Consider the following 24,152-nt stretch of genomic DNA (forward strand, 5'->3'; position numbering starts at 1 on the left):
GGACTCCCCTTAGCCAGCTGGGCAGAAAACCCAGCATGCTTCAAACAAGCTGACAGACAAGCGGGAGAGGACTCACGGGCAGACGGCTTCCCTCAGGTCTCGGGTGGAGCTTTGGGACCACAGCAGCAACGGGCCATCCCAGCCCCTGGGCTCAGCAGCGCCCTCATTCTCAGGCCGGCGGCTCTGCCCTGAGGGGAGCAGGAATGTCACCAACTGCCGCAGGCGGACCTCAAGCCCCTCCCACTGCTGGAGCCTGACCTCCCCCGGCCCCACCCCTTCCCCTACCCCAGCAGGACGAGAGCTCGTCTTCCCCTGGCTTCCAACGTGAGGCCCGGCCCTGGGCCCCGATTGGGCACTGCCCCAGCCCGGAGCCAATCACAGTGGCCAGGGAGGTGGAACGCACCGATTGGCCAGGGCCAGGTCATGTGACCATACTCCCCAGGAAACTCAAAGATTACCAAGGTTCTCTAAGAAACCAATGAACAAAATTATCCACTAAAGGCAAACCATAATTTTTAATGAGGCCAATGTCACAGAAAAAAAAAAATGCTCCACAATAAACTGCTCAAGGAAGCTACTAAATAAACTTTCAGAAAAGTTTAGTAGTTTTTTTTTTTTAAATAGGGTGACGGAGAGCTATACCTTTCCCATCTATGTGAATTTAGGTTTAAACTAGATTTCCCTTGGCTATTATATAAGACAAAAAAACCCACATCACCCACTTTCACTCCCCCCCACCCCCAAAATGTGTTTTAATCTATTGAATTTTTGTGTCCTCAGTTGTGTCTGATTCATGGCAACTCACCAACTCTACACAGCCAGGCTCTTCCGTCCATGGAATTCAGGGCAATTTTTTCTGTCCCAGTAAATGCCCACCCTGGGTGATCCAAAGGCAAGGGCTCCGAGGCTCCTGAGAGACTAACTCCTTTCAGCTGAGCACAGAGCTGGCTCCTCACTGGGATGCCTGTGGCCTGGGGCTCCCAGAGGGGAGAGCAGCACTCGCCCCACCGTGTGGTCACTGCTGGAAGTGCAGGCTGCTCCTCACTCCCCCTTGACAGTGTCCCTGAGGGCAGAACAGTGTGAATCGAATCAAGGTGGAAATGCAAACTCCAATGCAACCAACCTTCCCACAAGATCTCCAAAACCACTCAGGAACAGGGAATTGGAAACTGCAGGGGATGACATGAATGGAGATGGAGACTTGACACCTTACACCGAGTTCACTTCCAGTTATCCCTAGACAAACTTTCCATGAAAACTTGTCACAAATCTAGAAGAACAATGAGCAGAAACCGGACACGTGCTTTGAGTCTTCACACACAAAACTAAAAGGCAGTCCACAAAAAAAACCCAGAGAATACAGTGGACTTTGCAAAATCAAAGATATCTACTGTGGGAAAGACCTCATTACAAAAGCAAAAGACAGGTCATACATCGCGAGACGAATGAGTGGAAACACAAAGCTTATCAAGGATGTGTCTCCAAACAGACAAAGAACGCCAACACAACAAGCCTGTGAAAACTAGGGAAAGGTCTGAAGGGACACCAGACGGAGGAAGACACACACAGAGTATCCCGGATGATGTCCAGCACTGAGGGCCTGAAGAAACAACAGTCTAGTTGCACCCCCTCAGGCCTGTGTGACCGTGGATGAGGCCTCTGTTTCCCGGTGGCTCTGAGACATGGACAGGGAGGAAGGGGAAGAGAAGTCACTTGCATTTCTAATACTCACAGCAAAGTCTTCCAATGAGAAGGGAATTATCACCCCCACTGACAATGCCATTCACTGAAGTGATATCCACGAGTCCATCTACCCCAGAAGGGAAGGATGGACCTGTTCTCACAAAACGGCGAGAGATGGAAGGAGGAAGATCAAGCCCACACCAATCACTGGAAAGAGAAGCTGTGCTCAGGGCTTGAAAGAATTCCTACTGGGAAAATCATGTCACAGCCCCACATGGCAATCCACAGCTTCCGTGCTATTCCTCCCAAAATGCCAATGCATTTTCGCACCGAACAAAGAATTGCAAAAGGGGTACGGAAACAGAAAAGAGCCTACATTGTCAATACAATCCGACGAAAAAGCCCCGATACGGACATCCAAGGTTGTGTGAAAGGAAATTAGACGACCAAACTAGGATCCTCAGGAGAGTATCGGAGAAGGCAATGGCGACCCACTCCAGTACTCTTGCCTGGAAAATGTCCTGGACGGAGGAGCCTGGTAGGCTACAGGCCATGGGGTCTTGCAGAGTCAGACACGACTGAAGTGACTTAGCCGCAGCAGCAGCAGCAGGACAGTATGCTATTGGGAATACAACAACACACACAGATCCAGATCGATGGAATAAAGTTGAGGGTCCAGAAACAAACCCCAGCATCCATGGTCAACTCATCTCTGACACAGACGGTGAGAATATCCAAATGGGAACAAGAAAGCCTCTTCAATCAATGTCCATGGGAAAACCAGACAGCTACATCTGAAGAACGCTATTGGGTTTGATCTCATACCACCTCAATATCGGGGAAAAACCTCACCCTAAAGACTGATGTCATGAGATAGCTAGAAAGAAGCGTAGGTCAAAGGCTCCTTAACATCAGAGTCTCCTTGCCATTTGCTGGGCGGAGGTCGAAATGGGTCTCTTCAAGTAAGGGAAAGAGGTAAACGAAGTACACCACTGGGTTTCCATCCAATGGAACCTATTCACAACAGAGAGGCTAAGCATTCACAAATGCAAAAGATAGGAAACGGAACACGAGAGACTCCTTGCAAGTGGTGTATCTGAGAAGGGGTTCATATGGAAAGAGACGAAGAATGCACAGCACTCAGATTCCAAGAAACACCACCACCACCCTTGACCCTTCCCCCATGACCAACTCTGACCTAAAGCCTTTCTCTCCCTCTAACCTATCCCTAAAACATAACCCTCATCTAATCATATACATGTGCATCCCTAGCATCCATCCATCCATCCACACACGAGAGAGAAAGAGGAAGACACAGACGGAATTGAGAAAGGAAAAGAGAGGGACACAGCCAGAGAGAGACACGGAACCAAAGAGAGGAAAGGAGTCGATGGTCCAGACTATTCCTCAATCTGTCTCGAAGGTAGAAGCAATGACAGCGCCCTTCCACCCCAGAAGGGGGAAAAGGACGGAAGGTTTGGAGAGGAAAAGACAAGAACGCAGGGAGCCATTAGAAGCTCAGCCACCCGCAGAAGCCGAGCTGGGACCCTTGAACAGAATCTCAATGGAAACAGAGGACCAGAAAGTTGGCTACTCTTTTCTATAAGAGAGGGAGACCTTCGAGTCTTCCTTTCGGTCCTCCAACTTGGATGCGGGGTCTCAAAACAGTCAGGAGGGGGAGTGCCTTTTCCTGGGTTCCACGGCGCATCCAGGCCTCGTTCTGCCCCATTCTGTGCTGTGTCAGCCCTGGATGGAATCTTTCTTTCTGAAGTCTCAGCGCACGAGCTCCACGTGATATCGGCCCCAGGTGGAAAGGCATGGAGCTGCTCGTAGGCCGACAGACCTAGGAAGCAGATGGGAGAATGACCCCCACTCTGCAGATGGAGAGACTGGGGCAACCCTGAGGGGCATATGCTTGTCCAGGGCCACACCACTTATGAGAAGAAGGAGCCTGGTCTGAGAGCAGCATGGTCCTCGGAGCTCAGGCCCTGGCTGAACCCAGGCCTCCCCAGGGCTGTGGGCTGGGCCGTGTGGGTGTCATTGTGCCTGCACATGGCCTAAGGGGGGTGGTCGAGCAGTCAGAAACCCAGAGATTCCCTTGGGAAGTTTTGAGGAAGGGACCTCAGCACGAACCCCAGGAAATGATGTCACCTGCCGGCAACAGAACCCAACAGAACCCGCAATCCGGGTATCCAGGCCTCCAGAGCGGAGAGGAGCCCCCAGCCAGATCACTTGCTGCCAAGATGTTCTGCTGTTTGCCCCTGCCCAGAGGCCGGGGCCTCAGGAGAGCTCACAGGCAGTGTGCGTGGGCACCCTGTCGACGTTGGCTCAGGACACCCCCGAGAGGCCTCTGGCCCTTTGCCCGGAGAAACAGAAAGGTAACACGGGGAGCCCCAGGCCGGGCCAGGCCACCTCTCCCATGCCACCCGGAAACACCGGGTCCTTTGCCTGTGTGTGGGGATGCGGGTTTCTCGGGCTGTGTCTCCCTCAAGGAAGCCCAGGCGGATGTGGGGTCAGAAGCCTGTGGACAAGTTGTGCCCACACCCCAGGGGAGAGCAGGCTGGGCGGGATGGGGAGAGTGTGGGCAGCGCCGACCGGCCAGGCTGACCTCACACCCTCAGATGGGTCTCTTTCCTCCCGGGTGGGGATCTGAGCAGACACACGTCTCTGACCCTTCTGGGAAGAGAAGTTCGAGCAGGCAGAAGCAGCGGCTCCACTGGCCAGGCCCAGCTCGGAAAACTCCCAGCATGGCTGGCTGACGGTCACTGTCGTTGCAGAGCTTCCCACGTGATGAGGCCGAGGACGGGGACACCCCATCCAGCTCCCAGAGGGAGGGGTCGGAGCACCACCCGCCCGCCCGTGAGGCCCAGTGCAGGCTCCAGGTCAGCGTGCCCACGGAGGCATCAGCCCCACCGGGGGAGACGCGGAGGTGGGGAAGGCCTGCTGCCGAGACACCGCCCAGGATACAGCCGGCGGCCCAGTCTGAGGCTTCCACGGAGCTCAGCACACCCGGCTCCGACCCAGAGTCCAGAGAACCCCGGCCTCTGAGGCACCAGGAGGACCTGGAGCCCAGCACGCCACAGCACAGAGGTGAGGACGCTGGGGCTGGTGCACGGGAGTGTGTGGGGAGGGGTGCTGAGCTACACAGGGACGAGTCCTCGAAAGCTGCTGCTGGGCCTGCAGCAAGCGCTGGCCTCACACCCCCCGCCCCCCATCTTGCACACTTCAGTCCCAAAAGACATCTGACGCTGGGTATTCTTTGGGAACCTCTTGGAAGGTTTCTGTCCCGGGGTACGCACATGCCAAGGCTGGCCTGTGGGCAAACTTTGCTTCTCCCCCAGCTCTAGCACTGGCCTCCAACTGGAACCAGGCTCCACTTCCCAGACATGTCCCCACACAGGTGGTGGCTCCAGGTGCAGGACCCAGGGATCCACCGAGGGCAGATGGAGAAGCGAGACTTGCCCTCGCAGAGACACCAGGCCAGCTGGGTACTGGCCAGCACACCGGGCAGATCGGATCTCCGTGCCTGCAGGACCCCCAGCCCCAGGCACTGATGTCCCACCCCCTCAGCGAGAACCTCCACCTCCACGTGCACCTCTACCTGCTCGGGCTTTAGCAAGAGAACCCGAGGCAGAGGAAGAGTCACCGCCTCGGCAGGGAGAGCCTGCCCTGGCTCCCGCGCAACACCCAGACGCCCACGATGACTCACCCAGCCCTGCAGGGAGAAAGAGCCCCCGCTCTGGACAGAGACCCAGAGCCCTTACCGGAAACACCACGTCCAGGGGAGCGGTCGGCTCTGCAGCCTCCATCCCTGTCTGCTCACCGTGGATGCCGGCAACTCGGTCTGCCCCCAGGGGACATGGAGTTCCTTTCCCCTGAACTGCTTTGCATGTGGTTTGTTTCCACCTTTCTGGTGATGTTTTATTTTTTGTATGGTTTCCTGGATTTTTGTTGGTTAAGTTGGGATTAGTAAACTGTTTCATCATTGTTGCAATCTGGGAACACTGTTGTGTAACTCTGGTGATACTGTGTTACCATCACCACTTTGTAGTTTCAGACCCGTTCCATCTTTATGCCCCACCCCCCAACAAAGCCTGGATTCAAGGCAAGCACGCCCTGTTCATCCCTCCCCCCGATCCTGAACACAATTTCATCTTTTCTTTCTGCATTCCTTCCTATATTCTTGGTGTCCCCAATCAATGACTCTCAGCGAAATGACTGAAGGAGTGTTTTTCGGACTCTCCACCTACTGTAAGACTCCATTGGTGAGTTCTCATTTTTATGTCATTTGAACTAGCCTTTGATAGCTGAAAGGACGGTGTACGTCCTTTCAAGATACCATGTGCCAAACGAAGCCCTTTTGGCAACTGCCATCATTATCTCCAGGCAGGCATTGCTGTTTGAAGGGTGACATCTCAGCCAGAAGGCAGAGGCTGAGCTCCTCTTGTTGCACCAGCTCCCAAAAGAAGCCAAGAAAGGGAGCTGGAACAACAAACCACCCCCATGCCCAGGAAAGCGTTCTTCATGACAGAAGGCTAGAAAATGACCCAACATCCTTGTGGCCCAGAACCACTCTAGAAAATCACTGTTCCATAAAAAAGAGAAACACATGGGAAGTTCCAAGGAGAGGCAATGCCCATGGCCAGTGTACTTGAGAGACGGCCTGACCGCTCCGGGGAAGACACGCACCGACGGAACCCCTTGGGAAACAGCAGTGATAGTCCTCACCGTCGTAAGGGTTTCCTCTGGGGACAACCTGCCCTGGGCACCACACGAGGGAGCAGACCGGCTTCTCTTCCTCTGCCCCCACACCATTCACTCATGAAGGCAGCTCAGGTGTTCTCATGCCCTGCCTGCCTGCCTGCCTGGCTCATCCGTGAGCTGTGACCACCTCCAGGCTAGGACTCCACCTTTTCCTCTCTGTGTACCGTGAATCTGCACACAGTGGGCTTTCAGAACCTTAGGAGACTTGAGCCATTCCCGCTCGAGCCAGAACCCTCCCCAGGAAGGAAAACAGCTGTGGAGTCATTTTGGCCCCAGCACTGGTTCCGAAAGCCTGGCGGCTCCTACAGCCTCTACGGTGTGAAGAGGGAGGTCCCTTTTGACAGAGCTTTCCGGCTCTCAGATCTAAGCTGTTGTTTCACTGTCAGCTGTGTCTCTTCCGTTGCAGCCAGGTGGGCCACGCTGCTCCAAAGGAGCTCACAAGCTGAGTTTCAAGGGAGGACAGGGATGGTTACAACGTGCTGCAAACTGAGTGAGGGTCCCCACAATCCTCAGCAAAGGTCTGTGGTGTGCAAGTGGGGAGTAGAGGGCCCCCAAGTTCCAAAGGAAGGGAGGTAGTCGGGAGCTAAAGCCCTTGGCTGCTGTGGTAGCAGCTGCAGATGGCAGCCCGTCCACAGTGCACTTCAAATGAGGTCATATGAGCGGGACTCTGGAAATGGCTCCGAAATCGAGAGAAAGGGGTCAGGGTATGTGGGAATCCGGCGGGGGTGGGGGGTGGATGAAGGAAGGTGTCCCTCCTCTCTCCAGTGCAATTTGGTTTGGTGAGTCTCAAAGCTACCAGATGGCACTTCCCAAGTCAGGCCCCCGCAGGAATCAGGGTGGGCTGCCTGCCTCGGGCCCTGCCACAGGGACAAGCCACACCAGTGGCCTCCCTGAGCTCCAATGGCCGGATCTGGGGGGTTCTGTCTGGGTGCACACCTCCTTGCTGTGGCCAAGTTCCCCCCTTCTCTGAGCACCAGCTTCATCCTCTCGAATGAGGACATCGATTGCTACCTTGGCACGTTACTCTTTTCATCCTGTGAAGACTCATTAGGCTTATCCTACAATTACTAGCTGGCCCGAAGAGATATCTCCTGAATCCAGCTTAAGCTGGAGTCTCCCAGGCTCATCTGGCATGTCTTCCCTGAAGTCTGCCAAAACCCACACCCTTGCATTTCCAGGGACTCCCCTTAGCCAGCTGGGCAGAAAACCCAGCATGCTTCAAACAAGCTGACAGACAAGCGGGAGAGGACTCACGGGCAGACGGCTTCCCTCAGGTCTCGGGTGGAGCTCTGGGACCACAGCAGCAACGGGCCATCCCAGCCCCTGGGCTCAGCAGCGCCCTCATTCTCAGGCCGGCGGCTCTGCCCTGAGGGGAGCAGGAACGTCACCAACTGCCGCAGGCGGACCTCAAGCCCCTCCCACTGCTGGAGCCTGACCTCCCCCGGCCCCACCCCTTCCCCTACCCCAGCAGGACGAGAGCTCGTCTTCCCCTGGCTTCCAACGTGAGGCCCGGCCCTGGGCCCCGATTGGGCACTGCCCCAGCCCGGAGCCAAGCACAGTGGCCAGGGAGGTGGAACGTACCGACTGGCCAGGGCCAGGTCATGTGACCATACTCCCCAGGAAACTCAAAGATTACCAAGGTTCCCTAAGAAACCAATGAACAAAATTATCCAGTAAAGGCAAACCGTACTTTTTAATGAGGCCAATGTCACAGAAAAAAAAAAAATGCTCCACAATAAACTGCTCAAGGAAGCTACTAAATAAACTTTCAGAAAAGTTTAGTAGTTTTTTTTTTTTGAATAGGGTGACGGAGAGCTATACCTTTCCCATCTATGTGAATTTAGGTTTAAACTAGATTTCCCTTGGCTATTATATAAGACAAAAAAACCCACATCGCCCCCTTTCACTCCCCCCCACCCCCAAAAAGCGTTTTAATCTATTGAATTTTTGTGTCCTCAGTTGTGTCTGATTCACGGCAACTCACCAACTCTACACAGCCAGGCTCTTCCGTCCATGGAATTCAGGGCAATTTTTTCTGTCCCAGTAAATGCCCACCCTGGGTGATCCAAAGGCAAGGGCTCCGAGGCTCCTGAGAGACTAACTCCTTTCAGCTGAGCACAGAGCTGGCTCCTCACTGGGATGCCTGTGGCCTGGGGCTCCCAGAGGGGAGAGCAGCACTCGCCCCACCGTGTGGTCACTGCTGGAAGTGCAGGCTGCTCCTCACTCCCCCTTGACAGTGTCCCTGAGGGCAGAACAGTGTGAATCGAATCAAGGTGGAAATGCAAACTCCAATGCAACCAACCTTCCCACAAGATCTCCAAAACCACTCAGGAACAGGGAATTGGAAACTGCAGGGGATGACATGAATGGAGATGGAGACTTGACACCTTACACCGAGTTCACTTCCAGTTATCCCTAGACAAACTTTCCATGAAAACTTGTCACAAATCTAGAAGAACAATGAGCAGAAACCGGACACGTGCTTTGAGTCTTCACACACAAAACTAAAAGGCAGTCCACAAAAAAAACCCAGAGAATACAGTGGACTTGGCAAAATCAAAGATATCTTCTGTGGGAAAGACCTCATGACAAAAGCAAAAGACAGGTCATACATCGCGAGACGAATGAGTGGAAACACAAAGCTTATCAAGGATGTGTCTCCAAACAGACAAAGAACGCCAACACAACAAGCCTGTGAAAACTAGGGAACGGTCTGAAGGGACACCAGACGGAGGAAGACACACACAGAGTATCCCGGATGATGTCCAGCACTGAGGGCCTGAAGAAACAACAGTCTAGTTGCACCCCCTCAGGCCTGTGTGACCGTGGATGAGGCCTCTGTTTCCCGGTGGCTCTGAGACATGGACAGGGAGGAAGGGGAAGAGAAGTCACTTGCATTTCTAATACTCACAGCAAAGTCTTCCAATGAGAAGGGAATTATCACCCCCACTGCCAATGCCATTCACTGAAGTGATACCCACGAGTCCATCTACCCCAGAAGGGAAGGATGGACCTGTTCTCACAAAACGGCGAGAGATGGAAGGAGGAAGATGAAGCCCACACCAATCACTGGAAAGAGAAGCTGTGCTCAGGGCTTGAAAGAATTCCTATTGGGAAAATCATGTCACAGCCCCACATGGCAATCCACAGCTTCCATGCTATTCCTCCCAAAATGCCAATGCATTTTCGCACCGAACAAAGAATTGCAAAAGGGGTACGGAAACAGAAAAGAGCCTACATTGTCAATACAATCCGACGAAAAAGCCCCGATACGGACATCCAAGGTTGTGTGAAAGGAAATTAGACGACCAAACTAGGATCCTCAGGAGAGTATCGGAGAAGGCAATGGCGACCCACTCCAGTACTCTTGCCTGGAAAATGTCCTGGACGGAGGAGCCTGGTAGGCTGCAGGCCATGGGGTCATGCAGAGTCAGACACGACTGAAGTGACTTAGCCGCAGCAGCAGCAGCAGGACAGTATGCTATTGGGAATACAACAACACACACAGATCCAGATCGATGGAATAAAGTTGAGGGTCCAGAAACAAACCCCAGCATCCATGGTCAACTCATCTCTGACACAGACGGGGAGAATATCCAAATGGGAACAAGAAAGCCTCTTCAATCAATGTCCATGGGAAAACCAGACAGCTACATCTGAAGAACGCTATTGGGTTTGATCTCATACCACCTCAATATCGGGGAAAAACCTCACCCTAAAGACTGATGTCATGAGATAGCTAGAAAGAAGCGTAGGTCAAAGGCTCCTTAACATCAGAGTCTCCTTGCCATTTGCTGGGCGGAGGTCGAAATGGGTCTCTTCAAGTAAGGGAAAGAGGTAAACGAAGTACACCACTGGGTTTCCATCCAATGGAACCTCTTCACAACAGAGAGGCTAAGCATTCACAAATGCAAAAGATAGGAAACGGAATACGAGAGACTCCTTGCAAGTGGTGTATCTGAGAAGGGGTTCATATGGAAAGAGACAAAGAATGCACAGCACTCAGATTCCAAGAAACACCACCACCACCCTTGACCCTTCCCCCATGACCAACTCTGACCTAAAGCCTTTCTCTCCCTCTAACCTATCCCTAAAACATAACCCTCATCTAATCATATACATGTGCATCCCTAGCATCCATCCATCCATCCACACACGAGAGAGAAAGAGGAAGACACAGACGGAATTGAGAAAGGAAAAGAGAGGGACACAGCCAGAGAGAGACACGGAACCAAAGAGAGGAAAGGAGTCGATGGTCCAGACTTGTCCTCAATCTGTCTCGAAAGTAGAAGCAATGACAGCGCCCTTCCACCCCAGAAGGGGGAAAAGGACGGAAGGTTTGGAGAGGAAAAGACAAGAACGCAGGGAGCCATTAGAAGCTCAGCCACCGGCAGAAGCCGAGCTGGGACACTTGAACAGAATCTCAATGGAAACAGAGGACCAGAAAGTTGGCTACTCTTTTCTATAAGAGAGGGAGACCTTCGAGTCTTCCTTTCGGTCCTCCAACTTGGATGCGGGGTCTCAAAACAGTCAGGAGGGGGAGTGCCTTTTCCTGGGTTCCACGGCGCATCCAGGCCTCGTTCTGCCCCATTCTGTGCTGTGTCAGCCCTGGATGGAATCTTTCTTTCTGAAGTCTCAGCGCACGAGCTCCACGTGATATCGGCCCCAGGTGGAAAGGCATGGAGCTGCTCGTAGGCCGACAGACCTAGGAAGCAGATGGGAGAATGACCCCCACTCTGCAGATGGAGAGACTGGGGCAACCCTGAGGGGCATATGCTTGTCCAGGGCCACACCACTTATGAGAAGAAGGAGCCTGGTCTGAGAGCAGCATGGTCCTCGGAGCTCAGGCCCTGGCTGAACCCAGGCCTCCCCAGGGCTGTGGGCTGGGCCGTGTGGGTGTCATTGTGCCTGCACATGGCCTAAGGGGGGTGGTCGAGCAGTCAGAAACCCAGAGATTCCCTTGGGAAGTTTTGAGGAAGGGACCTCAGCACGAACCCCAGGAAATGATGTCACCTGCCGGCAACAGAACCCAACAGAACCCGCAGTCCGGGTATCCAGGCCTCCAGAGCGGAGAGGAGCCCCCAGCCAGATCACTTGCTGCCAAGATGTTCTGCTGTTTGCCCCTGCCCAGAGGCCGGGGCCTCAGGAGAGCTCACAGGCAGTGTGCGTGGGCACCCTGTCGACGTTGGCTCAGGACACCCCCGAGAGGCCTCTGGCCCTTTGCCCGGAGAAACAGAAAGGTAACACGGGGAGCCCCAGGCCGGACCAGGCCACCTCTCCCATGCCACCCGGAAACACCGGGTCCTTTGCCTGTGTGTGGGGATGCGGGTTTCTCGGGCTGTGTCTCCCTCAAGGAAGCCCAGGCGGATGTGGGGTCAGAAGCCTGTGGACAAGTTGTGTCCACACCCCAGGGGAGAGCAGGCTGGGCGGGATGGGGAGAGTGTGGGTAGCGCCGACTGGCCAGGCTGACCTCACACCCTCAGATGGGTCTCTTTCCTCCCGGGTGGGGATCTGAGCAGACACACGTCTCTGACCCTTCTGGGAAGAGAAGTTCGAGCAGGCAGAAGCAGCGGCTCCACTGGCCAGGCCCAGCTCGGAAAACTCCCAGCATGGCTGGCTGACGGTCACTGTCGTTGCAGAGCTTCCCACGTGATGAGGCCGAGGACGGGGACACCCCATCCAGCTCCCAGAGGGAGGGGTCGGAGCACCACCCGCCCGCCCGTGAGGCCCAGTGCAGGCTCCAGGTCAGCGTGCCCACGGAGGCATCAGCCCCACCGGGGGAGACGCGGAGGTGGGGAAGGCCTGCTGCCGAGACACTTCCCAGGATACAGCCGGCGGCCCAGTCTGAGGCTTCCACGGAGCTCAGCACACCCGGCTCTGACCCAGAGTCCAGAGAACCCTGGCCTCTGCGGCACCAGGAGGACCTGGAGCCCAGCACGCCAGAGCACAGAGGTGAGGACGCTGGGGCTGGTGCACGGGAGTGTGTGGGGAGGGGTGCTGAGCTACACAGGGACGAGTCCTCGAAAGCTGCTGCTGGGCCTGCAGCAAGCGCTGGCCTCACATCCCCCGCCCCCCATCTTGCACACTTCAGTCCCAAAAGACATCTGACGCTGGGTATTCTTTGGGAACCTCTTGGAAGGTTTCTGTCCCGGGGTACGCACATGCCAAGGCTGGCCTGTGGGCAAACTTTGCTTCTCCCCCAGCTCTAGCACTGGCCTCCAACTGGAACCAGGCTCCACTTCCCAGACCTGTCCCCACACAGGTGGTGGCTCCAGGTGCAGGACCCAGGGATCCACCGAGGGCAGATGGAGAAGCGAGACTTGCCCTCGCAGAGACACCAGGCCAGCTGGGTACTGGCCAGCACACCGGGCAGATCGGATCTCCGTGCCTGCAGGACCCCCAGCCCCAGGCACTGATGTCCCACCCCCTCAGCGAGAACCTCCACCTCCACGTGCACCTCTACCTGCTCGGGCTTTGGCAAGAGAACCCGAGGCAGAGGAAGAGTCACCGCCTCGGCAGGGAGAGCCTGCCCTGGCTCCCGCGCAACACCCAGACGCCCACGATGACTCACCCAGCCCTGCAGGGAGAAAGAGCCCCCGCTCTGGACAGAGACCCAGAGCCCTTACCGGAAACACCACGTCCAGGGGAGCGGTCGGCTCTGCAGCCTCCATCCCTGTCTGCTCACCGTGGATGCCGGCAACTCGGTCTGCCCCCAGGGGACATGGAGTTCCTTTCCCCTGAACTGCTTTGCATGTGGTTTGTTTCCACCTTTCTGGTGATGTTTTATTTTTTGTATGGTTTCCTGGATTTTTGTTGGTTAAGTTGGGATTAGTAAACTGTTTCATCATTGTTGCAATCTGGGAACACTGTTGTGTAACTCTGGTGATACTGTGTTACCATCACCACTTTGTAGTTTCAGACCCGTTCCATCTTTATGCCCCACCCCCCAACAAAGCCTGGATTCAAGGCAAGCACGCCCTGTTCATCCCTCCCCCCGATCCTGAACACAATTTCATCTTTTCTTTCTGCATTCCTTCCTATATTCTTGGTGTCCCCAATCAATGACTCTCAGTGAAATGACTGAAGGAGTGTTTTTCGGACTCTCCACCTACTGTAAGACTCCATTGGAGAGTTCTCATTTTTATGTCATTTGAACTAGCCTTTGATAGCTGAAAGGACGGTGTACGTCCTTTCAAGATACCATGTGCCAAACGAAGCCCTTTTGGCAACTGCCATCATTATCTCCAGGCAGGCATTGCTGTTTGAAGGGTGACATCTCAGCCAGAAGGCAGAGGCTGAGCTCCTCTTGTTGCACCAGCTCCCAAAAGAAGCCAAGAAAGGGAGCTGGAACAACAAACCACCCCCATGCCCAGGAAAGCGTTCTTCATGACAGAAGGCTAGAAAATGACCCAACATCCTTGTGGCCCAGAACCACTCTAGAAAATCACTGTTCCATAAAAAAGAGAAACACATGGGAAGTTCCAAGGAGAGGCAATGCCCATGGCCAGTGTACTTGAGAGACGGCCTGACCGCTCCGGGGAAGACACGCACCGACGGAACCCCTTGGGAAACAGCAGTGATAGTCCTCACCGTCGTAAGGGTTTCCTCTGGGGACAACCTGCCCTGGGCACCACACGAGGGAGCAGACCGGCTTCTCTTCCTCTGCCCCCACACCATTCACTCATGAAGGCAGCTCAGGTGTTCTCATGCCCTGCCTGCCTGCCTGCCTGGCTCATCCGTGAGCTGTGACCACCTCCAGGGTAGGACTCCACCTTTTCCTCTCTGTGTACCGTGAATCTGCACACAGTGGGCTTTCAGAACCTTAGGAGACTTGAGCCATTCCCACTCGAGCCAGAACCCTCCCCAGGAAGGAAAACAGCTGTGGAGTCATTTTGGCCCCAGCACTGGTTCCGAAAGCCTGGCGGCTCCTACAGCCTCTACGGTGTGAAGAGGGAGGTCCCTTTTGACAGAGCTTTCCGGCTCTCAGATCTAAGCTGTTGTTTCACTGTCAGCTGTGTCTCTTCCGTTGCAGCCAGGTGGGCCACGCTGCTCCAAAGGAGCTCACAAGCTGAGTTTCAAGGGAGGACAGGGATGGCTACAACGTGCTGCAAACTGAGTGAGGGTCCCCACAATCCTCAGCAAAGGTCTGTGGTGTGCAAGTGGGGAGTAGAGGGCCCCCAAGTTCCAAAGGAAGGGAGGTAGTCGGGAGCTAAAGCCCTTGGCTGCTGTGGTAGCAGCTGCAGATGGCAGCTCGTCCACAGTGCACTTCGAATGAGGTCATATGAGCGGGACTCTGGAAATGGCTCCGAAATCGAGAGAAAGGGGTCAGGGTATGTGGGAATCCGGCGGGGGTGGGGGGTGGATGAAGGAAGGTGTCCCTCCTCTCTCCAGTGCAATTTGGTTTGGTGAGTCTCAAAGCTACCAGATGGCACTTCCCAAGTCAGGCCCCCGCAGGAATCAGGGTGGGCTGCCTGCCTCGGGCCCTGCCACAGGGACAAGCCACACCAGTGGCCTCCCTGAGCTCCAATGGCCGGATCTGGGGGGTTCTGTCTGGGTGCACACCTCCTTGCTGTGGCCAAGTTCCCCCCTTCTCTGAGCACCAGCTTCATCCTCTCGAATGAGGACATCGATTGCTACCTTGGCACGTTACTCTCTTCATCCTGTGAAGACTCATTAGGCTTATCCTACAATTACTAGCTGGCCCGAAGAGATATCTCCTGAATCCAGCTTAAGCTGGAGTCTCCCAGGCTCATCTGGCATGTCTTCCCTGAAGTCTGCCAAAACCCACACCCTTGCATTTCCAGGGACTCCCCTTAGCCAGCTGGGCAGAAAACCCAGCATGCTTCAAACAAGCTGACAGACAAGCGGGAGAGGACTCACGGGCAGACGGCTTCCCTCAGGTCTCGGGTGGAGCTCTGGGACCACAGCAGCAACGGGCCATCCCAGCCCCTGGGCTCAGCAGCGCCCTCATTCTCAGGCCGGCGGCTCTGCCCTGAGGGGAGCAGGAACGTCACCAACTGCCGCAGGCGGACCTCAAGCCCCTCCCACTGCTGGAGCCTGACCTCCCCCGGCCCCACCCCTTCCCCTACCCCAGCAGGACGAGAGCTCGTCTTCCCCTGGCTTCCAACGTGAGGCCCGGCCCTGGGCCCCGATTGGGCACTGCCCCAGCCCGGAGCCAAGCACAGTGGCCAGGGAGGTGGAACGTACCGACTGGCCAGGGCCAGGTCATGTGACCATACTCCCCAGGAAACTCAAAGATTACCAAGGTTCCCTAAGAAACCAATGAACAAAATTATCCAGTAAAGGCAAACCGTACTTTTTAATGAGGCCAATGTCACAGAAAAAAAAAAAAATGCTCCACAATAAACTGCTCAAGGAAGCTACTAAATAAACTTTCAGAAAAGTTTAGTAGTTTTTTTTTTTTGAATAGGGTGACGGAGAGCTATACCTTTCCCATCTATGTGAATTTAGGTTTAAACTAGATTTCCCTTGGCTATTATATAAGACAAAAAAACCCACATCGCCCCCTTTCACTCCCCCCCACCCCCAAAAAGCGTTTTAATCTATTGAATTTTTGTGTCCTCAGTTGTGTCTGATTCACGGCAACTCACCAACTCTACACAGCCAGGCTCTTCCGTCCATGGAATTCAGGGCAATTTTTTCTGTCCCAGTAAATGCCCACCCTGGGTGATCCAAAGGCAAGGGCTCCGAGGCTCCTGAGAGACTAACTCCTTTCAGCTGAGCACAGAGCTGGCTCCTCACTGGGATGCCTGTGGCCTGGGGCTCCCAGAGGGGAGAGCAGCACTCGCCCCACCGTGTGGTCACTGCTGGAAGTGCAGGCTGCTCCTCACTCCCCCTTGACAGTGTCCCTGAGGGCAGAACAGTGTGAATCGAATCAAGGTGGAAATGCAAACTCCAATGCAACCAACCTTCCCACAAGATCTCCAAAACCACTCAGGAACAGGGAATTGGAAACTGCAGGGGATGACATGAATGGAGATGGAGACTTGACACCTTACACCGAGTTCACTTCCAGTTATCCCTAGACAAACTTTCCATGAAAACTTGTCACAAATCTAGAAGAACAATGAGCAGAAACCGGACACGTGCTTTGAGTCTTCACACACAAAACTAAAAGGCAGTCCACAAAAAAAACCCAGAGAATACAGTGGACTTGGCAAAATCAAAGATATCTTCTGTGGGAAAGACCTCATGACAAAAGCAAAAGACAGGTCATACATCGCGAGACGAATGAGTGGAAACACAAAGCTTATCAAGGATGTGTCTCCAAACAGACAAAGAACGCCAACACAACAAGCCTGTGAAAACTAGGGAACGGTCTGAAGGGACACCAGACGGAGGAAGACACACACAGAGTATCCCGGATGATGTCCAGCACTGAGGGCCTGAAGAAACAACAGTCTAGTTGCACCCCCTCAGGCCTGTGTGACCGTGGATGAGGCCTCTGTTTCCCGGTGGCTCTGAGACATGGACAGGGAGGAAGGGGAAGAGAAGTCACTTGCATTTCTAATACTCACAGCAAAGTCTTCCAATGAGAAGGGAATTATCACCCCCACTGCCAATGCCATTCACTGAAGTGATACCCACGAGTCCATCTACCCCAGAAGGGAAGGATGGACCTGTTCTCACAAAACGGCGAGAGATGGAAGGAGGAAGATGAAGCCCACACCAATCACTGGAAAGAGAAGCTGTGCTCAGGGCTTGAAAGAATTCCTATTGGGAAAATCATGTCACAGCCCCACATGGCAATCCACAGCTTCCATGCTATTCCTCCCAAAATGCCAATGCATTTTCGCACCGAACAAAGAATTGCAAAAGGGGTACGGAAACAGAAAAGAGCCTACATTGTCAATACAATCCGACGAAAAAGCCCCGATACGGACATCCAAGGTTGTGTGAAAGGAAATTAGACGACCAAACTAGGATCCTCAGGAGAGTATCGGAGAAGGCAATGGCGACCCACTCCAGTACTCTTGCCTGGAAAATGTCCTGGACGGAGGAGCCTGGTAGGCTGCAGGCCATGGGGTCATGCAGAGTCAGACACGACTGAAGTGACTTAGCCGCAGCAGCAGCAGCAGGACAGTATGCTATTGGGAATACAACAACACACACAGATCCAGATCGATGGAATAAAGTTGAGGGTCCAGAAACAAACCCCAGCATCCATGGTCAACTCATCTCTGACACAGACGGGGAGAATATCCAAATGGGAACAAGAAAGCCTCTTCAATCAATGTCCATGGGAAAACCAGACAGCTACATCTGAAGAACGCTATTGGGTTTGATCTCATACCACCTCAATATCGGGGAAAAACCTCACCCTAAAGACTGATGTCATGAGATAGCTAGAAAGAAGCGTAGGTCAAAGGCTCCTTAACATCAGAGTCTCCTTGCCATTTGCTGGGCGGAGGTCGAAATGGGTCTCTTCAAGTAAGGGAAAGAGGTAAACGAAGTACACCACTGGGTTTCCATCCAATGGAACCTCTTCACAACAGAGAGGCTAAGCATTCACAAATGCAAAAGATAGGAAACGGAATACGAGAGACTCCTTGCAAGTGGTGTATCTGAGAAGGGGTTCATATGGAAAGAGACAAAGAATGCACAGCACTCAGATTCCAAGAAACACCACCACCACCCTTGACCCTTCCCCCATGACCAACTCTGACCTAAAGCCTTTCTCTCCCTCTAACCTATCCCTAAAACATAACCCTCATCTAATCATATACATGTGCATCCCTAGCATCCATCCATCCATCCACACACGAGAGAGAAAGAGGAAGACACAGACGGAATTGAGAAAGGAAAAGAGAGGGACACAGCCAGAGAGAGACACGGAACCAAAGAGAGGAAAGGAGTCGATGGTCCAGACTTGTCCTCAATCTGTCTCGAAAGTAGAAGCAATGACAGCGCCCTTCCACCCCAGAAGGGGGAAAAGGACGGAAGGTTTGGAGAGGAAAAGACAAGAACGCAGGGAGCCATTAGAAGCTCAGCCACCGGCAGAAGCCGAGCTGGGACACTTGAACAGAATCTCAATGGAAACAGAGGACCAGAAAGTTGGCTACTCTTTTCTATAAGAGAGGGAGACCTTCGAGTCTTCCTTTCGGTCCTCCAACTTGGATGCGGGGTCTCAAAACAGTCAGGAGGGGGAGTGCCTTTTCCTGGGTTCCACGGCGCATCCAGGCCTCGTTCTGCCCCATTCTGTGCTGTGTCAGCCCTGGATGGAATCTTTCTTTCTGAAGTCTCAGCGCACGAGCTCCACGTGATATCGGCCCCAGGTGGAAAGGCATGGAGCTGCTCGTAGGCCGACAGACCTAGGAAGCAGATGGGAGAATGACCCCCACTCTGCAGATGGAGAGACTGGGGCAACCCTGAGGGGCATATGCTTGTCCAGGGCCACACCACTTATGAGAAGAAGGAGCCTGGTCTGAGAGCAGCATGGTCCTCGGAGCTCAGGCCCTGGCTGAACCCAGGCCTCCCCAGGGCTGTGGGCTGGGCCGTGTGGGTGTCATTGTGCCTGCACATGGCCTAAGGGGGGTGGTCGAGCAGTCAGAAACCCAGAGATTCCCTTGGGAAGTTTTGAGGAAGGGACCTCAGCACGAACCCCAGGAAATGATGTCACCTGCCGGCAACAGAACCCAACAGAACCCGCAGTCCGGGTATCCAGGCCTCCAGAGCGGAGAGGAGCCCCCAGCCAGATCACTTGCTGCCAAGATGTTCTGCTGTTTGCCCCTGCCCAGAGGCCGGGGCCTCAGGAGAGCTCACAGGCAGTGTGCGTGGGCACCCTGTCGACGTTGGCTCAGGACACCCCCGAGAGGCCTCTGGCCCTTTGCCCGGAGAAACAGAAAGGTAACACGGGGAGCCCCAGGCCGGACCAGGCCACCTCTCCCATGCCACCCGGAAACACCGGGTCCTTTGCCTGTGTGTGGGGATGCGGGTTTCTCGGGCTGTGTCTCCCTCAAGGAAGCCCAGGCGGATGTGGGGTCAGAAGCCTGTGGACAAGTTGTGTCCACACCCCAGGGGAGAGCAGGCTGGGCGGGATGGGGAGAGTGTGGGTAGCGCCGACTGGCCAGGCTGACCTCACACCCTCAGATGGGTCTCTTTCCTCCCGGGTGGGGATCTGAGCAGACACACGTCTCTGACCCTTCTGGGAAGAGAAGTTCGAGCAGGCAGAAGCAGCGGCTCCACTGGCCAGGCCCAGCTCGGAAAACTCCCAGCATGGCTGGCTGACGGTCACTGTCGTTGCAGAGCTTCCCACGTGATGAGGCCGAGGACGGGGACACCCCATCCAGCTCCCAGAGGGAGGGGTCGGAGCACCACCCGCCCGCCCGTGAGGCCCAGTGCAGGCTCCAGGTCAGCGTGCCCACGGAGGCATCAGCCCCACCGGGGGAGACGCGGAGGTGGGGAAGGCCTGCTGCCGAGACACTTCCCAGGATACAGCCGGCGGCCCAGTCTGAGGCTTCCACGGAGCTCAGCACACCCGGCTCTGACCCAGAGTCCAGAGAACCCTGGCCTCTGCGGCACCAGGAGGACCTGGAGCCCAGCACGCCAGAGCACAGAGGTGAGGACGCTGGGGCTGGTGCACGGGAGTGTGTGGGGAGGGGTGCTGAGCTACACAGGGACGAGTCCTCGAAAGCTGCTGCTGGGCCTGCAGCAAGCGCTGGCCTCACATCCCCCGCCCCCCATCTTGCACACTTCAGTCCCAAAAGACATCTGACGCTGGGTATTCTTTGGGAACCTCTTGGAAGGTTTCTGTCCCGGGGTACGCACATGCCAAGGCTGGCCTGTGGGCAAACTTTGCTTCTCCCCCAGCTCTAGCACTGGCCTCCAACTGGAACCAGGCTCCACTTCCCAGACCTGTCCCCACACAGGTGGTGGCTCCAGGTGCAGGACCCAGGGATCCACCGAGGGCAGATGGAGAAGCGAGACTTGCCCTCGCAGAGACACCAGGCCAGCTGGGTACTGGCCAGCACACCGGGCAGATCGGATCTCCGTGCCTGCAGGACCCCCAGCCCCAGGCACTGATGTCCCACCCCCTCAGCGAGAACCTCCACCTCCACGTGCACCTCTACCTGCTCGGGCTTTGGCAAGAGAACCCGAGGCAGAGGAAGAGTCACCGCCTCGGCAGGGAGAGCCTGCCCTGGCTCCCGCGCAACACCCAGACGCCCACGATGACTCACCCAGCCCTGCAGGGAGAAAGAGCCCCCGCTCTGGACAGAGACCCAGAGCCCTTACCGGAAACACCACGTCCAGGGGAGCGGTCGGCTCTGCAGCCTCCATCCCTGTCTGCTCACCGTGGATGCCGGCAACTCGGTCTGCCCCCAGGGGACATGGAGTTCCTTTCCCCTGAACTGCTTTGCATGTGGTTTGTTTCCACCTTTCTGGTGATGTTTTATTTTTTGTATGGTTTCCTGTATTTTTGTTGGTTAAGTTGGGATTAGTAAACTGTTTCATCATTGTTGCAATCTGGGAACACTGTTGTGTAACTCTGGTGATACTGTGTTACCATCACCACTTTGTAGTTTCAGACCCGTTCCATCTTTATGCCCCACCCCCCAACAAAGCCTGGATTCAAGGCAAGCACGCCCTGTTCATCCCTCCCCCCGATCCTGAACACAATTTCATCTTTTCTTTCTGCATTCCTTCCTATATTCTTGGTGTCCCCAATCAATGACTCTCAGTGAAATGACTGAAGGAGTGTTTTTCGGACTCTCCACCTACTGTAAGACTCCATTGGAGAGTTCTCATTTTTATGTCATTTGAACTAGCCTTTGATAGCTGAAAGGACGGTGTACGTCCTTTCAAGATACCATGTGCCAAACGAAGCCCTTTTGGCAACTGCCATCATTATCTCCAGGCAGGCATTGCTGTTTGAAGGGTGACATCTCAGCCAGAAGGCAGAGGCTGAGCTCCTCTTGTTGCACCAGCTCCCAAAAGAAGCCAAGAAAGGGAGCTGGAACAACAAACCACCCCCATGCCCAGGAAAGCGTTCTTCATGACAGAAGGCTAGAAAATGACCCAACATCCTTGTGGCCCAGAACCACTCTAGAAAATCACTGTTCCATAAAAAAGAGAAACACATGGGAAGTTCCAAGGAGAGGCAATGCCCATGGCCAGTGTACTTGAGAGACGGCCTGACCGCTCCGGGGAAGACACGCACCGACGGAACCCCTTGGGAAACAGCAGTGATAGTCCTCACCGTCGTAAGGGTTTCCTCTGGGGACAACCTGCCCTGGGCACCACACGAGGGAGCAGACCGGCTTCTCTTCCTCTGCCCCCACACCATTCACTCATGAAGGCAGCTCAGGTGTTCTCATGCCCTGCCTGCCTGCCTGCCTGGCTCATCCGTGAGCTGTGACCACCTCCAGGCTAGGACTCCACCTTTTCCTCTCTGTGTACCGTGAATCTGCACACAGTGGGCTTTCAGAACCTTAGGAGACTTGAGCCATTCCCACTCGAGCCAGAACCCTCCCCAGGAAGGAAAACAGCTGTGGAGTCATTTTGGCCCCAGCACTGGTTCCGAAAGCCTGGCGGCTCCTACAGCCTCTACGGTGTGAAGAGGGAGGTCCCTTTTGACAGAGCTTTCCGGCTCTCAGATCTAAGCTGTTGTTTCACTGTCAGCTGTGTCTCTTCCGTTGCAGCCAGGTGGGCCACGCTGCTCCAAAGGAGCTCACAAGCTGAGTTTCAAGGGAGGACAGGGATGGCTACAACGTGCTGCAAACTGAGTGAGGGTCCCCACAATCCTCAGCAAAGGTCTGTGGTGTGCAAGTGGGGAGTAGAGGGCCCCCAAGTTCCAAAGGAAGGGAGGTAGTCGGGAGCTAAAGCCCTTGGCTGCTGTGGTAGCAGCTGCAGATGGCAGCTCGTCCACAGTGCACTTCGAATGAGGTCATATGAGCGGGACTCTGGAAATGGCTCCGAAATCGAGAGAAAGGGGTCAGGGTATGTGGGAATCCGGCGGGGGTGGGGGGTGGATGAAGGAAGGTGTCCCTCCTCTCTCCAGTGCAATTTGGTTTGGTGAGTCTCAAAGCTACCAGATGGCACTTCCCAAGTCAGGCCCCCGCAGGAATCAGGGTGGGCTGCCTGCCTCGGGCCCTGCCACAGGGACAAGCCACACCAGTGGCCTCCCTGAGCTCCAATGGCCGGATCTGGGGGGTTCTGTCTGGGTGCACACCTCCTTGCTGTGGCCAAGTTCCCCCCTTCTCTGAGCACCAGCTTCATCCTCTCGAATGAGGACATCGATTGCTACCTTGGCACGTTACTCTCTTCATCCTGTGAAGACTCATTAGGCTTATCCTACAATTACTAGCTGGCCCGAAGAGATATCTCCTGAATCCAGCTTAAGCTGGAGTCTCCCAGGCTCATCTGGCATGTCTTCCCTGAAGTCTGCCAAAACCCACACCCTTGCATTTCCAGGGACTCCCCTTAGCCAGCTGGGCAGAAAACCCAGCATGCTTCAAACAAGCTGACAGACAAGCGGGAGAGGACTCACGGGCAGACGGCTTCCCTCAGGTCTCGGGTGGAGCTCTGGGACCACAGCAGCAACGGGCCATCCCAGCCCCTGGGCTCAGCAGCGCCCTCATTCTCAGGCCGGCGGCTCTGCCCTGAGGGGAGCAGGAACGTCACCAACTGCCGCAGGCGGACCTCAAGCCCCTCCCACTGCTGGAGCCTGACCTCCCCCGGCCCCACCCCTTCCCCTACCCCAGCAGGACGAGAGCTCGTCTTCCCCTGGCTTCCAACGTGAGGCCCGGCCCTGGGCCCCGATTGGGCACTGCCCCAGCCCGGAGCCAAGCACAGTGGCCAGGGAGGTGGAACGTACCGACTGGCCAGGGCCAGGTCATGTGACCATACTCCCCAGGAAACTCAAAGATTACCAAGGTTCCCTAAGAAACCAATGAACAAAATTATCCAGTAAAGGCAAACCGTACTTTTTAATGAGGCCAATGTCACAGAAAAAAAAAAAATGCTCCACAATAAACTGCTCAAGGAAGCTACTAAATAAACTTTCAGAAAAGTTTAGTAGTTTTTTTTTTTTGAATAGGGTGACGGAGAGCTATACCTTTCCCATCTATGTGAATTTAGGTTTAAACTAGATTTCCCTTGGCTATTATATAAGACAAAAAAACCCACATCGCCCCCTTTCACTCCCCCCACCCCCAAAAAGCGTTTTAATCTATTGAATTTTTGTGTCCTCAGTTGTGTCTGATTCACGGCAACTCACCAACTCTACACAGCCAGGCTCTTCCGTCCATGGAATTCAGGGCAATTTTTTCTGTCCCAGTAAATGCCCACCCTGGGTGATCCAAAGGCAAGGGCTCCGAGGCTCCTGAGAGACTAACTCCTTTCAGCTGAGCACAGAGCTGGCTCCTCACTGGGATGCCTGTGGCCTGGGGCTCCCAGAGGGGAGAGCAGCACTCGCCCCACCGTGTGGTCACTGCTGGAAGTGCAGGCTGCTCCTCACTCCCCCTTGACAGTGTCCCTGAGGGCAGAACAGTGTGAATCGAATCAAGGTGGAAATGCAAACTCCAATGCAACCAACCTTCCCACAAGATCTCCAAAACCACTCAGGAACAGGGAATTGGAAACTGCAGGGGATGACATGAATGGAGATGGAGACTTGACACCTTACACCGAGTTCACTTCCAGTTATCCCTAGACAAACTTTCCATGAAAACTTGTCACAAATCTAG

The 24,152-nt window shown here is 54.7% G+C and overlaps 1 protein-coding gene and 1 long non-coding RNA gene across 3 annotated transcripts; one reads left to right on the plus strand and one right to left on the minus strand.

The window, feature by feature from the left end:
• Nucleotides 1–494: 494 nt before the first annotated feature.
• Nucleotides 495–23,952, minus strand: LOC145527656 (uncharacterized). Its single transcript, XR_014069828.1, has 10 exons — nucleotides 23,684–23,952; nucleotides 22,955–23,066; nucleotides 18,554–18,779; nucleotides 16,059–16,316; nucleotides 15,328–15,439; nucleotides 10,927–11,152; nucleotides 8,432–8,689; nucleotides 7,702–7,813; nucleotides 3,301–3,526; nucleotides 495–1,063 (listed from the first exon to the last, which is right to left on the minus strand). It is a non-coding gene; the product is annotated as an uncharacterized LOC145527656 (long non-coding RNA).
• LOC145527498 (uncharacterized) lies at nucleotides 2,269–5,677 on the plus strand. Of its 2 annotated transcripts, none has more exons than XM_081545579.1 (3): nucleotides 2,269–4,061; nucleotides 4,461–4,773; nucleotides 5,025–5,677. In XM_081545579.1, exons 1-3 carry the CDS (start codon nucleotides 3,651–3,653, stop codon nucleotides 5,297–5,299), a joined length of 999 nt encoding a protein of 332 aa, XP_081401705.1. In that variant the 5' UTR covers nucleotides 2,269–3,650; the 3' UTR covers nucleotides 5,300–5,677. The 2 variants fall into 2 exon arrangements, with proteins under 2 accessions (XP_081401705.1, XP_081401704.1); XM_081545578.1 differs by having other exon boundaries at nucleotides 5,084–5,677.
• Nucleotides 23,953–24,152: the final 200 nt, after the last annotated feature.

This window comes from Giraffa tippelskirchi, chromosome 11 (genome assembly GCF_054371585.1).
Source record: "Giraffa tippelskirchi isolate mGirTip1 chromosome 11, T2T-mGirTip1v1.2.pri, whole genome shotgun sequence".
NCBI lineage: Eukaryota > Metazoa > Chordata > Mammalia > Artiodactyla > Giraffidae > Giraffa > Giraffa tippelskirchi.

Coding starts and splice junctions, on each gene's coding strand:
- LOC145527498 (XM_081545578.1), top strand. CDS start 3,651: ATGGTCCTCGGAGCTCAGGCCCTGGCTGAACCCAGGCCTCCCCAGGGC. Junction 4,062..4,460: donor TTGCCCGGAGAAACAGAAAG/GTAACACGGGGA, acceptor CTGTCGTTGCAG/AGCTTCCCACGTGATGAGGC. Junction 4,774..5,083: donor CAGCACGCCACAGCACAGAG/GTGAGGACGCTG, acceptor GTCCCCACACAG/GTGGTGGCTCCAGGTGCAGG.